The sequence below is a fragment of the Giraffa tippelskirchi genome, chromosome X (genome assembly GCF_054371585.1).
Source record: "Giraffa tippelskirchi isolate mGirTip1 chromosome X, T2T-mGirTip1v1.2.pri, whole genome shotgun sequence".
NCBI classification, from domain to species: Eukaryota; Metazoa; Chordata; class Mammalia; order Artiodactyla; family Giraffidae; genus Giraffa; species Giraffa tippelskirchi.
In genome coordinates, this window is record NC_137289.1 from 16,950,001 (window position 1) to 16,965,934 (window position 15,934).

The 15,934-nt window shown below is 42.7% G+C and overlaps 1 protein-coding gene across 24 annotated transcripts in view; it reads left to right on the forward strand.

The window, feature by feature from the left end:
• The window catches only part of ARHGEF6 (Rac/Cdc42 guanine nucleotide exchange factor 6), a 112,666-nt gene that overhangs the window by 24,932 nt on the left and 71,800 nt on the right, over window positions 1–15,934 (forward strand). For 19 of the 24 annotated variants that reach the window (XM_081564915.1, XM_081564916.1, XM_081564920.1 and 16 more), the window contains 3 exons: window positions 6,279–6,363; window positions 8,537–8,661; window positions 10,248–10,449. In XM_081564915.1, coding sequence (XP_081421041.1) covers window positions 6,279–6,363; window positions 8,537–8,661; window positions 10,248–10,449 — 412 coding nt within the window. The remainder of the gene's footprint in view (window positions 1–6,278; window positions 6,364–8,536; window positions 8,662–10,247; window positions 10,450–15,934) is intronic. The other 5 variants (XM_081564922.1, XM_081564919.1, XM_081564924.1 and 2 more) reach the window with 1 other exon arrangement.

Sequence of the window (15,934 nt, forward strand, 5' to 3'; positions counted from 1 at the left end):
TTTTCAGTACGCCGATGTTATTGCAGCTACGTGCATAAGTCAGACCTTGTTCTCTAAATGGCTGAAGTATAGGGAAAGGACGGAAATAAGGGAGAGAAGCAGTGAGCAGGCTTTGCACCATATCAAATTGGGAGAGTTATCATTTAAAACCAAGCCGAGTATAAATGCTATCTCCTGTATTCTAGTAAGTGGAATACCAGTAGTGAAGTGAGTCCAGTTTCTGAGATGAGAGGATTATTTGTTGCTGACTTGGTGACTGCTTTTAGGAGGAGCTAGGTGGAAACATCCCAGGTCATGTCTACAGAGCCAGGAGCACTGCCACCCAGTGAAATATGACTAAGCAGCTCAGATTTGCTTGCTCTGTCGCACGACGTAATGACATTTCCTCCAAAGTTCAGGGGTTAACAGAGGCAGCATGCTCAGCTGTGAGGATTAGAGAATGTGATTCAAGACGGTCTAAGTTAATTTAAGATCTATTCAATAAGAACAAGACGAACAAGGAAGAGATGGAATGTTCCTAAAATATTTGAAAAAAGTTTTTTTTTTTTTAATGGGCCTGAAACATAAGCTATATTCATGTGGTCTCACTGAATCACTTGCTTTGCAGTTGATTAGGCTTTAATAGTTGAGTGATGGAGTCTATTGTGATCACCTCAAACCCTGAATTAGCTTTAAATGAAATGCACTGAGTGGTACTAAGCCACATGACATTAGAGGCATCACCTAGTTCTGAACTGGTATGTGGTATGGCTTCTTGTCTTAACGAGAATGTGGTTGGGGCTATGACTGGTTAACGCAGATGCATAGAGCATGATGCTGAGAAATGGTTTCACTTGGTCCTGTAACCATGGGCTGGATCCCCCACCCCCACCCGTCAGCCAACACTTAACGTATATGGACTATGGAACCAGACGACCAAACAGGAGTAACTTAGTGCAGCCCTGAACCCCTTCTGGCAAACATGACGAGGTGCCTGCTGGGTCAGGGCTGCCCCCTGAAATGAGAAAGACAGCACAGGAGTTAGGCAAACCCCTGCAGAGACAGTCTTCTTATACAGGCGAGTTTCTCTTTGTCACAATTAGTTGAACTAAGTTGTCTTAGAGGTTGTAACCAACTTGCCGCAGATGATAAAGGTACTCCTTATATTGACAGCAGCAAGGGATTTCTTTTCATGTACAAACTCACAGATTCCGTTCTCATCTTTTTAATGTTAGAAAAACATGGTGGCTCAGATGGTAAGGAGGCTATCTGCGATGCAGGAAACCTGGGTTCAGTCCCTGGGTCAGGAAGATCCCCTGGAGAAGGGAATGGCAACCCACTCTAGTATTCTTGCCTGGAGAATCCCATGGACAGAGGAGCCTGGTGGGCTACAGTCCATGGGGTCGCAAAGAGTCAGGGCATGACTGAGCAACTAACACACACACACACAGGAAAACGTCAAGTATGCATACAGGGCTAAAATGCTCCTCAGAGCACCTTCTTGTATATTTTTATTGATTCCATCACATTCTTGCTTTGTGACAACTACTTACTTTGAGTCACCATTTACTTATCTATAAAAAGGGGGAAATAACTGTACCCAGATTACAGGTTTGCTGGGAGAATCAAGGGCATTGAATGGATGGTGTCAGCCCATAGCACATAGCAGGGGCTCAGTAAATCAGGAAATTGTAGCAGTAAGATTACCAAATGGTTGGGGGGAGTGTCTTCTCCTGTGCTTCCTTACTTTTGTCAGTTTAGGGAGGATGTCATAAAATAGCATACATGTTGAAACTGAAAACTCCTCCAAAAAGGATCTATTTGTAAAGCCATATAAATATTAACTTCTGTGCAGCTTATACTGGCAGATCCCCAATGGTTCAGAATTAACACCTGGTGTTTAGTGGATGGAAAATAGGTTTTGCTGTCATTGTGGATATCCAAAATGGAAAAATGTGGGGAAACATTTAAAAATGAAAGGCCTTGTCTGATTTCAGCTGCTGATGTAGGATTAGACCCTAGGCTGGCTCTATGTAAATACTTAAAATCTTTAATGAACTTTACTCCCTGTCTCTCCATTGCTTACCCAGTGTAGAGTAAATGTTTTTTTGTCGTTGTTATTCTTGAACCTTGCCTCATTCCATGGCAGGCCTGGGACTTTGAAGCCATTGAGCTGTAGTCTAAGAAGCAATCTTTCCTTTCCTGTCTGCCTCACAGTAGTAGTAAATGGAGGGAGGGAATCCTGCTGTTCATCCGACCTTCACAGATCCAACTGGAACTAAGCAGCTAATTTCTGCACCAAAAAAAGTATCAAGAAGGTTCAACTAGGGACTTCCCTGGTGGTCCAGTGGTTAAGACTCCATGCTTCCAGTGCAGGGGACATAGATTCAATCCCTGGTCATGGAACTAAGATCCCACATGCTGCATCGTGTGGACCAAAAAAAAAAAAAATTTTTTTTAAAATAAAGTTCAGCTAATCTGAAGCTCAGTTTCATACCAGAGACACTAAACAGGTGCATGAAACTTGCATAGAGAATCCAGAGATGCGTGTCATCTGGCCATTGTATTGGGAAATCGCATATAGCATCTGAGTACAAATTTACATTACCTTTTCACCATCCCAGTGCTTTGCAGATAGAAAAGGGGAATTGATTCTCCATTTGTACATGTAAATGATTGGGATTAATCCTAGGCAAGTGACTTGTATTGGAATCTACTTGCCTCGTACCCTCTCCATGGTGGGGGAGTCTCCCTTGCTTTTTCCCAGTTGGGTGCCAGTGCCCTTAGTTTTTCTCCACATCATCATCTCTAAACTTGGTCTCACACCTCTCATTTCCACTAAGGTGTAAAAGACTGATAGCAGCTGAAAGTATTGCACTTTCTACAGACAGTATTTCCATTTTAGTAGGCGACCAATCTCAAGAGCAAGGAAGAAGGTCTGGGATGGAATGTTCAGTATCATTCCATGTGAGGCTCTTGAGGGTGTGGTGCAGTGGAGGGTGATCATGGTTCTATCTAAGTTTCCATTGGCTCAGAAATCATAACCCTCAGGCTTTGCCTTTTCTACTAGTCCTGAGAGGCCCCTTCCAACTTCTTCCTATGTAGTTCCAAGTGCTTCAGAACAGCATCTGTGGGTAAATTCTAATGTATTGAGGTTTTCTAAAAAAGGGAACTGTGTATAGTGCAGGCAACTTCCCTCAAGCAGTGCAGTGCCTCTTGCTGATGCACGTTTCATTTTCTGATCAGTGTCTTTATTCTCAAATTCAGCCAAGTACCAACACAAGTGGGCTTCCCTAGTGGCTCAGTGGTAAAGACTCCGCCTGCCAATGTAGGAGACGTGAGTTCGATCCCTGGGTTGAGAAGATCCCCTGGAGAAGGAAATGGCACCCCATTCTAGTACTCTTGCCTGGAAAATCCCATGGACAGAGGAGCCTGGAAGGCTACAGTTCATGGGGTTGCAAAGAGTTGGACACGACTAAGCAACTAAACAACAACTAATACAAGTGAATACTGCCAGTGTGGTTGCCTATAGGAGGCCAATTAACCTGAATAAGCTGCTGCCGCTGCTAAGTCGCTTCAGTTGTGTCTGACTCTGTGCGACCCCATAGACAGCAGCCCACTAGGCTCTGCCGTCTCTGGGATTCTCCAGGCAAGAACACTGGAGTGGGTTGCCATTTCCTTCTCCAATGCATGAAAGCAAAAAGTGAAAGTGAAGTCGCTCAGTTGTGTCTGACTCTTCACGACCCCATGGACTACAGCCTACCAGGCTCCTCTGTCCATGGGATTTTCCAGGCAAGAGTACTGGAATGGGGTGCCATTGCCTTCTCCGAACCTGGATAAGGAGCAACCTCAAAAGAAAGGTAGAGGGTTTTTTTTTTAATCACAGTTCTCGGCCTTTTTCTGCTAATATTTACATCCATTTATTATTTTAGACACTACTCATCTCCACCACATCTACCCAATACACACATCCATGTGCATACACATGCTCACACTCCCACTAGGAGTTTTTTGCTTTGTTACCATTTTGGCATACATGTCATTAACACTTTCCCATCGATATCACTTCTAAGGGAGATGCAATAAGTCTGGAATCCCATGGGATACTTGATAGTCTCTCTAGGGTCTGTTGCATCTTGTTCACTCAGGTCTTGGCAAACTAAAACAGAATGCATATCCATTTATTCCTGGAAACCTTTGCATTTTAGATTGTAGCATTCAGGAACATATTTGGATTGTAGTGTCCTTTAACTCTTTAGTAATATTGACACCTCCCCTTTGCTAGAAGTATATTAGAATCTCATTTTTAGATGTGATTGGGCTCGTCAGTCATTTTAAGTTTGAATGCATTTTAAGTTTGATTAAATGAATAAAGACTTGTGAGTCTCAGAAGAAGCCCACATTTGCATATATTGTTTACACTGACGTCCTCCCTCCCAAATGTGGGGGAAAAAAATGGATACTATATATTTTCACTCAAGAGACAGATTTTAGGTCTTAAAGAATGTGTACACAAAGAAGATCAAATTGGATCTTGACACAGCTCCCAGAAAACATGCAGATTAGAAATGGAACAAATGTCTCTACCTGATGGGAAGACAGATCCTTCAGAATCTTAGGCTCATTACCAACCATGCCCCACATGAAAAGGTACATTTTATTCCCATCACCACACTGGGGGAAAAAAAGGATGCAAACTTCTTGACATCCTGGAACAAAATGTTTTAAGCTGTATTTCCATCCAATCAGGGCATCTGGTTAAGCATTGGAGGGTGGTGCTAGTGGTAAAGAATCCACCTGCCAATGCAGGAGATGTGGGTTCGATCCCTGGGTTGGAAAGATCCCTGGAGAAGGAAATGGCAACCCACTCCAATATTCTTGCCTGGGAAATTCCATGGACAGAGGAGTCTGGTGGGCTACAGTTCATTGGGTAGCAAGAGTCAGATACAACTGAGCACAGCATGGCACAGCACAATAGATATATATATATAAAGAGAGAGAGATCTGGGAATCCCAGGTGGCTCAGTGGTAAAGAATCTGCCTGCCAATGAAGGCGATGTGGGTTCAATCCCTGGGTTGGGAAGATCCCCTGGAGAAAGAAATGGCAACCCACTCCAGTATTCTTGCTTGGGAAATCCCATGCACAGAGGAACCTGGCAGGCTACAGTCCATGGGGTCACAAGAGTCAGACAAGACTTAGCCACTAAACCATATATAGATCTGTATCATTGACTGGCAGATTAATAGGTTGAGCCTGTCCTTGAGCAGACTTCTAGTTTCAAATATACATTTATGAGACTAGAAGACATCTCCATACACTTTAATACATTGAATGCATTTGAAATTTTATTCTTAAATTTGTGAAATTATTTTTTTACTAAAGTATAGTTGATCTACAATGTTTCAGATGTACAGCAAAGTGATTCACTTGTGCATCTATAGATCTATTCTTTTTCAGATTCACTTCCATGATAGGTTATTACAAGATATTGAATAGACTTTTAAATGAACAATTGTCTTTAAAACAGTAACTGCTTGGTATCTTCCTGAGGGACAGTGGGATATCAGAATGATGGTTGTAACTGGCCAAGTGAAATATTGTATTTCTTCAGTGTTTTGCTGCCAGCAGTTGAGCAATACCAGGAAGGCCAGAGGTCATATCCGGAAAAGTTACCTAAGGCCAGGAAGAACCCAGAGGCTCAGACTGGCCAAGGGTCAGATCCATGAAGATGAGCTGAGAGGGGCAAGGTCAAGTGGCAGAAACTGGGCACTGAGGCTGGGAGCAAGAGGCAGGCCTAGGCAGGAAGTTTGGGCAGTGTGAAGTTGGGACCCAGTGGGTGGCCGCAGTGAGGATGGGCAGAAGAGAGGAAGGCGCTGCTGACAGTGCCTGGCTGAGAACAGTGAATAAACTGTACTGAGGAAAGGGTGTCACAAAGGCTCCCCCTCCTTCAGTAGGTGATGGGCACTGACTGTAACCCAGCACAGGGCTTCCGGTAACTGGGCCAAGAGTATTGATGGGTTCAGGTCAGAAGAGCAGGTCTGTGCATTTCCTGGTGGGCCCTGCACTCGGAGTAGTTCTCATTTCCCATTACTGCTTCTCTCTGACTCACTGATGGCCGCCACATGTCATTAGGCGGCTTCGCTGCCGCTTTCATTTTTTCCCAAAGGTATACAGAGGTTTGGGTCTTGGCTTTTACATTATTTTCCCCTGAGAGCTGGAGGAACTGGCCTTCTGATAGTTTGGTTTGTTGAGTTGAATACTTACAGTGTCTTAACAGTTTCAATTTCCTTTCTCATAGATATTTGATCCTGATGACCTTTATGCAGGGGTCAATTTCTCCAAGGTTCTGAGCACTCTTTTAGCTGTCAACAAAGCAACAGAAGGTAAGTAGGGCTTGAAATGGGTGGGGGGTTCTGGGTGACATGTTTGGGTTCATGTGTCTCTGATTCCTCTAGGATCCGACTATGGCCACAACTGTGCCCTTGGGACAGATTTCTCTCTTCCCCTTAAAAGAACCCCAATGGGTGCCAGATGCTTTAATTTGTCATACTTTAGGATTTCAACATAACTATTACAGATGTTTTTCTAATGCCCTTAATATAATAAAAATCAAGAAACAATTTCATTCAAAGCTATCGAATAGGCCCCTGAGTATAACAAGGCAGAAAATTAAAAGGAAAAAGATCAGTTCCTTTTTTCATAAAGTTTACAAAATGCAGCCGTTACTTCCCTTTCTCCGCCAGAGACATATTTTTTTTTTTCTCATAGTTTTCAGTTTGTCTTTGTCCATGTTAAGGAACCCTTCAGTAACCTTGCACTGGAAATGAAACCTCAGGTTCGTAGTGAGAGAAAAGAACATCATTTATTTAAATGTTTAGTACCCATCACATTGGCAGAATGAAATAAATATAAATCTTAGTAAATGTGAACCAAATGATGATAACCTTAAAGGATAGCTTCATTCCTTCCATGATACAGTATCTTACTGAGAGCAGGGCAGTAATAGCCATAGTTAAAATGCGTTGAGCCCTTACCATAGGTCATGGCTGTCCTAAGAGCTATCTGTAGTCTCATTCAAACTTTGAAACAAGCCTGGGAGTAGGTGGAGTAGGTGTCAGTATTAGGTCCATATTACAGATAAGCAAAGTCAGGCCCATAGTGGCTCGAGTAGAAAGTAAGCAGCAGACCTGGGATTCAGACTCACATCTCACTGACTCTAGAGCCCCGATGCTCCAACATGGGTCTTGGTGCTCAAAACACCGGAAAGTCAACACGCTGTGTGCCCAGCACTGCCAGGTGCTACAAAGGAAGTGTAAGACGTGGTCCCCGCCCTGGAGAAAATTACCATCTATTTAGGGAGACTCAACTTACCCACGTGAAACAATTAAAGAACAAGAACAGACAATATAATCAAGTGCCAAAGAGGCTGGAGCATCTAGGAAGCTATCAAGTAATAACAGTTTTAGTCAAAAGAGCTGTATATAATAGCAATAAATGTAAAAATACTTCTCTGAAGTTGTTCTTTTGCTTTCTGGAAGAAAATGCTTTGGCGCTATTGCAAGGCGTATAGCAGAAAGTACAGCTAATTCAAGTAACTATATTTAACACACATGACAACTATCCAGTTCTGGGCAGGGAGGATCGTATAATTCTAACATTATGCCATACAAATTATATGTTCCTTTGCCAAACTCTCCTAGCAAGTTTTACAGTCTCTTCCCTTGCCACAGATATTTATAAAATACAAGAAGGTGAAAGTTAAAACCCACAGCATCAAGGAAATTACTTGGATACTGAGCTTGTCGCCTAGGGAATGTTTGGGCTTTAGACTTTTGCAGTTTATATCTTTTAAAAATAAATGGAGAGGAAAAGAACTCTCATTTGAATTTGTCAGGAAGCCAACTCCTCCCTTTAGTATGCTCTGGGCATTCTGAAAACACCCAACTCAGCGCTGGGCTGATCAAATTTCACATGGTTTCAAGGAAAAGACTCTTTGAGTTTGAGTTAAAAAAAAGATTCTAGTATCAAGACTGCATCTTTCCCAGACACACATTCTCTCTCATTCTCATTCTCCCATACCCCAGGCACAAGGGAGATTTGACATTATATGTGCCACATAGACTGCTCCATGTGAGGAAGAAAAGAACCACTCAGTTATGGGCCAAAAAACAAAGTGAGAAATTTAAAATATTTCAAAGTAATAAGAGCCACAGACAGCTGTTTGGTACCCAATATAGTTCTGCTGGGGATCACAGGGCATACTGTTGCAACGGGTTCAGGAGCAAAGAGTTGTAGAGAAATGGGTTAAGAGAAAATGTGGTTGTGTCGCTGTTTTTCATTCTACTGGAGAACAATGGCCAGTAAGGTTAAGAAAGAGAAGTTGGCCACTGCAAGGGAGGGGAGGGGGGATGAAATAAGCTCAGCATGTTCATCATGGAACAGTTAGAAGTCTGGTCAGATTGCCTTTGATAATGTCCCGTGAAAGATAATATTTTGCTGGAGAAGTTTTTCTGACACAAGGGGCTCTCTTTACGGTGCCTTTTCCTCTTTTTACAGATCAGCTCTCAGAAAGGCCATGTGGACGTTCCTCTTCTCTTAGCGCTGCTAATAGTTCTCAGACAAACCCACAGGGAGCAGTTTCTAGCACAGCTCCAGGACTGCAAAGGCAGTCAAAGCCAGTGGTAAGTATGGTCCCCAATTTCCCTGGCCTGTTTTTAAATCCGTAAAATTCAATGGCTATCCTGGTTACATCTCCATAGGTGGTGAGATACCATCCTGTTGGTTTGGGGTGTTGTGATAAAATGAATTTGGAACCGCACCCCAATTCAGGCTGGCCCAAGGGAACGCATCAAAGGCATGTAGGCCACAGAGTCAGAAAGTCAGGGTTGAAGCCTCAAAGTTCTATCCCTTTCTACTGGAGTGGGTAGCCATTCCCTTCTCCAGGGGATCTTCCTGACCGAGGGACTGAAACCCAGGTCTCCTGAATTGCAGGCAGATTCTTGACTGTCTGAGCCACCAGGGAAGCCCATCCCTTTCTAGAATTGAGCAACTGAGAACCCTATGCAAATGTCAGTTGTTAGTCCGACTTCCTGAGGGAAGTTTGCTGTTATTTCCCCGTCAGCCCCGCCCCCGGCTTATTAGAGAACTAAATAGCGCCTGGCACAGTGCAGGCAATCAATATATATTACTTGCTCTCATCATCATCACTGCCATTTTCTTTTTCTCTTTGCATTCCTATTGAGCTCTAGAGGAGCTCCTGTATTGGGATGGCTCAGTTATCATTTCATTTGGTCTTAATAGGAGCTTTCTTTTGGAAGGAAGCACCCTCGCTTCTGCTCTTTTGAGACCTTTATTCTATCTCAAAATCCACCCACTTGCTTTAAGCCATCAGGAGCTATTAGTTCCAAAGTACTTTAATTACTTCCAAAGCACTTAACCTTTTGAGATCATAGATCCCTTTCAGTAGCTGATGAACACTGTATGGTTCCATACCCCTTGGGCCCTCTCAAATTGTATACAAAATCTTCTCCCTGAACTTACTAGTCTCTGTTTTGGGTAAAGGCACATTGTGCTGTCAGCTTCTCAGGGACCTGTGACAGGTTAAGAGCTCCTGACTTGGGTAACTATGGGATATTTGATCTTTGCATATGACTAAGCCTTAGCCAATTTAAGATATTCTTAGTAATTGGGAGGTGGGAGGCAGCTTTTATGAGAGGAGGTTAGTACCTAATCTTGGTCATGTAATTATGTAAGACTTTGTCTGGGTGTTGGGTACAGGCAGAGTGGGATAGTTAATTAATCTACTTTGTTTCCTAGCTCATTTAAATAAGTATCTTTCAGGAATTCCCTGGCAGTCCAGTGATTAGGACTCCATGCTTCCATTGCAGGGGGCCTGGGTTTGATTCTTGGTCGGGAGACCAAGATCCCCACAAGCTGAGTGGTGTGGCCAAAAAAATAAAAGTAGCATCTTTAGGTAACTGGTGGGGGACAAGGAAATGAAGGCATGACCCCCTCCAAAATACGCATTCTCACAAATGCAGAAGTTTGCCTACAATTTTGAAGGCTTTATTAATCCCCTTCTTCTCACCGTCTGTGCCCCCACAAGGTCTACCTATGTTAGGCCCATTCCTAAGTTAAAGATTCAAGACTGAGATAGACCTGGGGTTTTATCCTTGGTCACCCTACTTTATTTGCCTAAATTCATACAATTTCTCCCCCAGCCTCATTGAGATGAGTACCTAATCTGGTGTGACTTTTATTTCTCCAGGAGATGACGGAAAATGGAAGTCACCAGTTGATAGTAAAGGCGAGATTCAACTTTAAGCAGACTAATGAAGACGAGCTGTCTGTCTGTAAAGGGGACATCATTTATGTCACTAGAGTTGAAGAAGGAGGCTGGTGGGAAGGCACATTAAATGGGAGAACGGGCTGGTTCCCTAGTAATTATGTCCGAGAAATTAAATCCAGTGGTAAGTCAATATTTTCAAAGCTTTTTTGACTCTGACTCTTTTCTTAGTCTTTGGACTGAAAATCTTGCAGTTTTCATTGGTTCACAGAATTGTTTGTACTGGTATATGTAAAAAAGACTAGAACAGAACTGGGGAAAAAAAATCTATGATTAGATATTTTGAAGCCAAGTTGTACTCAGATTACATCAAGGCGGCAAAAAACTAAAAAAGCAAAAGAATTCAAAGCTTAGACAACTGTTCCACCTTAACTATGTCCCTTTCTGCAACTAATTCTAGCCCATGTAGCCCATGTACAAAGTCCTTCCTGCTACACCAAGAATCACTGATGGCAGAATACAATAATAAGAGAGGCCATGTGCTCACTTCCTTTTTTAGCCCTAAGCTCTTTGAGCAGACTTAAGTCTAAATGTCTCAGAGATATGTAGGAGAAATAACAATCACAAGGCTGCAGGAAGCTGTCTGGCCATTTTGATTCTGAATAAGATTGCCCTTAAACTCATTGTACACTGCTAACCGTTTACCCTTTTTCATGATGATACCCAGAGAAATGCAATCTAATCACTCATCAGTAATAATTCTTGAACTTTCTTAGATAACTTACTTGCCTCTTATTCTTCAAGAAACTAAATCTTGCTTATATTATAAAACCAACAAAAATCCCTGGCATTATAAAAATATGTCATAATACAGATAAAATAAGGTTCAGTTATTCACATTATTATAGCTCTTCATGCTTCAAAACTATTTACCCAGGGACTTCTTTTGAGTAGTTAGCTCCTTGGTATATTTTTTCCTTTGGTTGATGTCTTTTCTGCTTCTTTAATACCTCAAAATTAATACTATTATTTAATAAGATTATAGGCTCACTCTAAGTTAAAACATATCAAAATAGATAATGGAGATAATAAAAGTTACCCTCTCATCTCCTCCTCCAAATAACCACTGTTAGGAGCTTTTCCCTAAAGTATTTGAGCTAAAATTTAGCTTCACGCTTTTCTGTGTTGTGTGTCAGGTGAAGGTGGAGCATTTCCTTTAATGAAATGAGTGTTTACTAACAGATTTATAATTATATGTGTGTGTGTAAATGTCTTAGTATCTTTTTGTACTGGGAATCGAGTTTCTGTTGAGCCCTGAAGTATTTTCATGGGCTTTGGCTGGAATTTCCTTGGTTTTGATGATTTTCACAGCTGATTTTTACCCCTTTTACATCTTTTAATGTGTATAATCTGATTGATAGAATCACTAAATAATTTGACAAATTCACCCTAACTTTGTTCACTGATTCAATGCCTTCATCACAAAAGTGAAAGAAAAAGCGCTTGCTTCCTGGCATGGCCTGGGAATCTCAAGCATTGTTGAAGGGATGTAGGTAGCCGACAGACAGCATGCAACACTCCTTGCAGTGTCCCTTACTGAGATGCCTTGTAGCATATAGTCTGGCTCCTCCCTTGTGAACCAACCACCCTGAGCTGTTTGTCCTGGTCTTGGACCCCTTCTCTTTGAGTTTTTCCTATACTCTCTTTGGTTTACAACTCAGTTAAGGATGCACGTGGCAAGCTCTGGCTCTTGTTTGAGCACCTGGGGAACCTAACCCTTAGAAACTCTTTTCCAACTGTCAAGAATAGGTCTGGCTAACTGGGGTCAGGAGGCCTGCCCATCAGGGAAGGCCTAGGACTAGAAGAGTATGGACCACCTCCCACCTAGTTTATTGCAGTAGCTTCTTAACTGGCATCCTTGCCCCTGTCCTTGTCACTCCTATAGTGTAATTTAAACTCAGTAGCCAGAAGGTACTTTTAAAACGTACCTTGAGTACTATTAAAATGATTGAGAGGGTACTTTTAAAATGATCCTTTTAAAATGTAACTTGAGTACTATAATGGCTCCCATCTCAAAAACAGTGAAGGTCAAAGTCATCCCAATAGTCTACATGGCCTCCAGGATTTGGCCTCTGGTGTCCCCTTTGACCTCCTTTTTGACCTCTCTCCCCCTTGTCTCACTTCAGCCACACGGGCCTCCTGGTTGCCTGTTCCACACAGGTTCCTGCCTCACCTGCTGTCCCTCCACCGTTACCTACTTCAGGTCTTTGCTCCCTTGTTGGCTTCGAAGTAGCATCTTATCCAGTCACCCAGGGGGAAATCAGACCCTGTTCCCACTACTCCTGTCCCCTTTCCGTTTTGTAGTTTGTTGTTTTTTTTTTTTTTTACCATTTATTTCTAACAGTGTATATTTACTTATTTATTTCATTTACCATCTGTATTCTACCATTAGCATATAAGTGCCACAAGGGCAGAGATGTTTTTTCTGTTGGTTTGGCTCGGTAAATATTTGTAAAATGAATGAATGTTGTGGGGCAGGTCATTCAATTCTGTTCAGCCTGTTCATTGAGTATTTCCTGGGTACTGGGTGGTGCTGTGCTGTACTTACCCACTCAGTTGTGTCTGACTCTTTGCGACCCTGGGCTGTAGCCCACCAGGCTCCTCTGTCCATGAGTATTCTCTAGGCAAGAATACTGGAGTGGGTTTCCATGCCCACCTCCAGGGGATCTTCCCAATCCAGGGATCGAACCCAGGTCTCCCGCATTGCAGGTGGATTCTTTACCATCTGAACCACCAGGGAAGCCCAAGAATACTGAAGTGGGTAGCCTATCCCTTCTCCAGGGGATCTTCCTGACCCAGGAGTTGAACTGGGGTCTCCTGCATTGCAGGTGGATTCTCTTTACCAACTGAGCTACCAGGGAAGCCCACTTGGTGGGGAGGGGATTGTAATCATCTGTCCTCATGGACTCTGCCCCCAAGGACTTTGCAGTCTAGTAGTCAGGATAGGTGTGTACATGACAGGTTAGGACAGAGTCACACAAAGTTCTATGTACAAAGTTGTTGGAAGAGTAAAGAAATTATTTGATTAACAGTAACCTAAGAGGAAAGAAGCACTTGACTTGGGTCTTGAATGATGAAAAGAGGCTTCTGATTGGCAGAGGATAGAAGCAGGTACTAAGTTAAAGCTGGAAAGTAGGGAAACATGAGTGAGTGGTAGGAGGATTTGGCTTCAGGGTCAGGTGAGTGAAGAGAGGGGGTGTGGCTGGAGCTACTTTAAGAAGACAATGACAAGCTGTAAGCAGGGGATTGCATGTGGTTTAGAGAAATCTTTCCAGTGGTGACACTGGGGCTGGATGGCAGGGAAGTGGTGGGGATAATCAAGGAGGATGTGGGAAAAGCAGTAAAGACTACTGCTGAGGTCCCAGCAATCGACTTTGATGACTGTGGAGAGGAAGAGAAAGTGGATGGATGCAGTAGATAGTGTGAAAACAGAATCAAGAAAACTTGCTGATGATTAGCTATGAGGAAAGGGAAGAGGTGAACATAATGCCAAGTCTAGGGGTCCAGGTTGATGGTGAGCTCCTTAAGGGCATGAAGTGTCATCCACCTAGCTGGGCAGCAAAGGTTTATTTGCCAGGAGTAGGATATCAGTTCTATGATGAGGGCACCAGTGAGGCACAGAAACCTGAGGCATGCCTGTTGCCCTCGTGGTGTTCATAGTCTTGTGAGGAGATGGTCTTATTAGCATATCAAATGATAAGTTCTAAATACAAGGTAATCCAGAGAATGGTGAGCAGAAGAGAGGTACCCAGCTCATCCTGACAAGGAGGTCAAATGGAAATTATTCATCTTTGTATATCTTTCTGTGTCCATAGTGCCTAATGTAGTGCTTTAGACATAGGAAATGTTTGGTACATGCTGAACTCCTTTAATAGAGAAGATAGGAGGTTTTGTGTGTGTCTGTGTGTGTGTGTGTCTGTGTCTGTGTGTGTGTGTGTGTGTTGGGGGTGATTGGTACTGGGAGATGATGAGTTGTTTTGGACATATTGAGTGGAGGCGCCAGCAGGTTATCATTCTGAAGATTTCTAGCAGGTTGGCAGGATGAATTTGGAGCATGGGAGAGAGGTAAGAGGTGGAGATTAAACTGCCAATGGACACTACAAAGTGGTGGATGATGAAGTGTCAAATAGATAGCAGATCATCAGTGGACAGAGAGTACACTGTGACTCGAGAGGTTGAGAGAGGCTTCCTGGAGGAGATAGGACTTGAGCTGAACCCTCAAAGACACGCAGGCTGTGTGGATAGGTCCAAAAGAGAGAGGAGGACAATATAAGTTGTAGTGATTGTTTGGGGAGAATGAAAACCATGAAAGATCCGTGGTAGTTCAAGTGGAGGGTGTTTAAGGGACTGTGGAGGAGATTAACTTGGTGTAACGCAAACATCTTGTTGGGAAAGTAGATACCAGCTCTTTGCCGACTTGAATCCTTTCCCACCCAAATCTTGCTGCACAAAACAGTAAGAAGGCCACAACCTACTTAGAATGCTGCTGAGGGACAATATAAATTCAATATTATGCTGTTTTATCCCCTGGAGAAGGGAATGGCTACCCATTCCAGTATTCTTGCCTGGAGCATTCCATGGACAGAGGAGCCTGGTGGGCTATAGTCCATGGGGTCACAAGGAGTCAGACATGACTGAGTGACTAACACTTAGAATATGCTTGTCAACTTTGGAATGTTTTTCCACAAAATCCATAGTGATGTGTCTACTTAGGAAAGAACATTTATCTTTAAAGAGTCTTTAAAAACGATTTCTAGATTAAATGTGTAGCTCAAAGAAACAAAACCTTCAATTTGGAGTTTTCAACCCCTCTGCTATACAACTTCTGGGTCCTTTATAAAGTTGAATCAGGCATGGAACAAAGGACTTCTGTGATCTCTATCTGCTTACTGTTGGGCCAGATGTGTAACACGGAGATCACTGGAAGAGTTAGGATTTCTGGAATACTCATTCATGGTAACCAGGGTACAATTCAGGCTGATGCTATAGGTTCTTTTGTCTTAGAAATCAAACAAAGGAACTCCAGTCCTAGGCAACCCTCAGCCTACAGATGGCTCTGCGGTGGAGAGCTGTGCAGAGTTTTGTTCCATTGACAAGAGCACTTCATGCTCTGGTAAGTTTGCCCTTGGGGAATGGATTTTTAAGTTTGAGAAATACTCTATAAGTTTTGTCTAGAGATAATTATGGCCGAAGCCCTGGAGACAGTTTCTTCCTCTCTTCAGGAGGAGGTTGATTTCTGAGGACTTACAGAACCACCACTCTAATACTGTAGAAAGTTGAGAAATAGAATATTTGAGTATAATGTTTTACACACACACACAGACAGACAGACACACACACATCTTTCAACATGAGTTTAAGGCTGAAGATAGAATAGCTTTTTGTGACCACTATGACAAAAGCCTCTCCGCAAGAGTGATGGAACTCAGACACAGGTGACATTAGAAAGCTCTTGTTATCAGTCCTGCTGGCCACCTTTCAATTTCTTGTCACATGAGAAAAATAAACCCCGTTTTGAGGAAAAAATACATTTTTCAAGGATCTTACTTCCTGAAAAGTACATGTATGAATAACTTAGTCATTATATAAACTACAGACGCTCTTTTTTC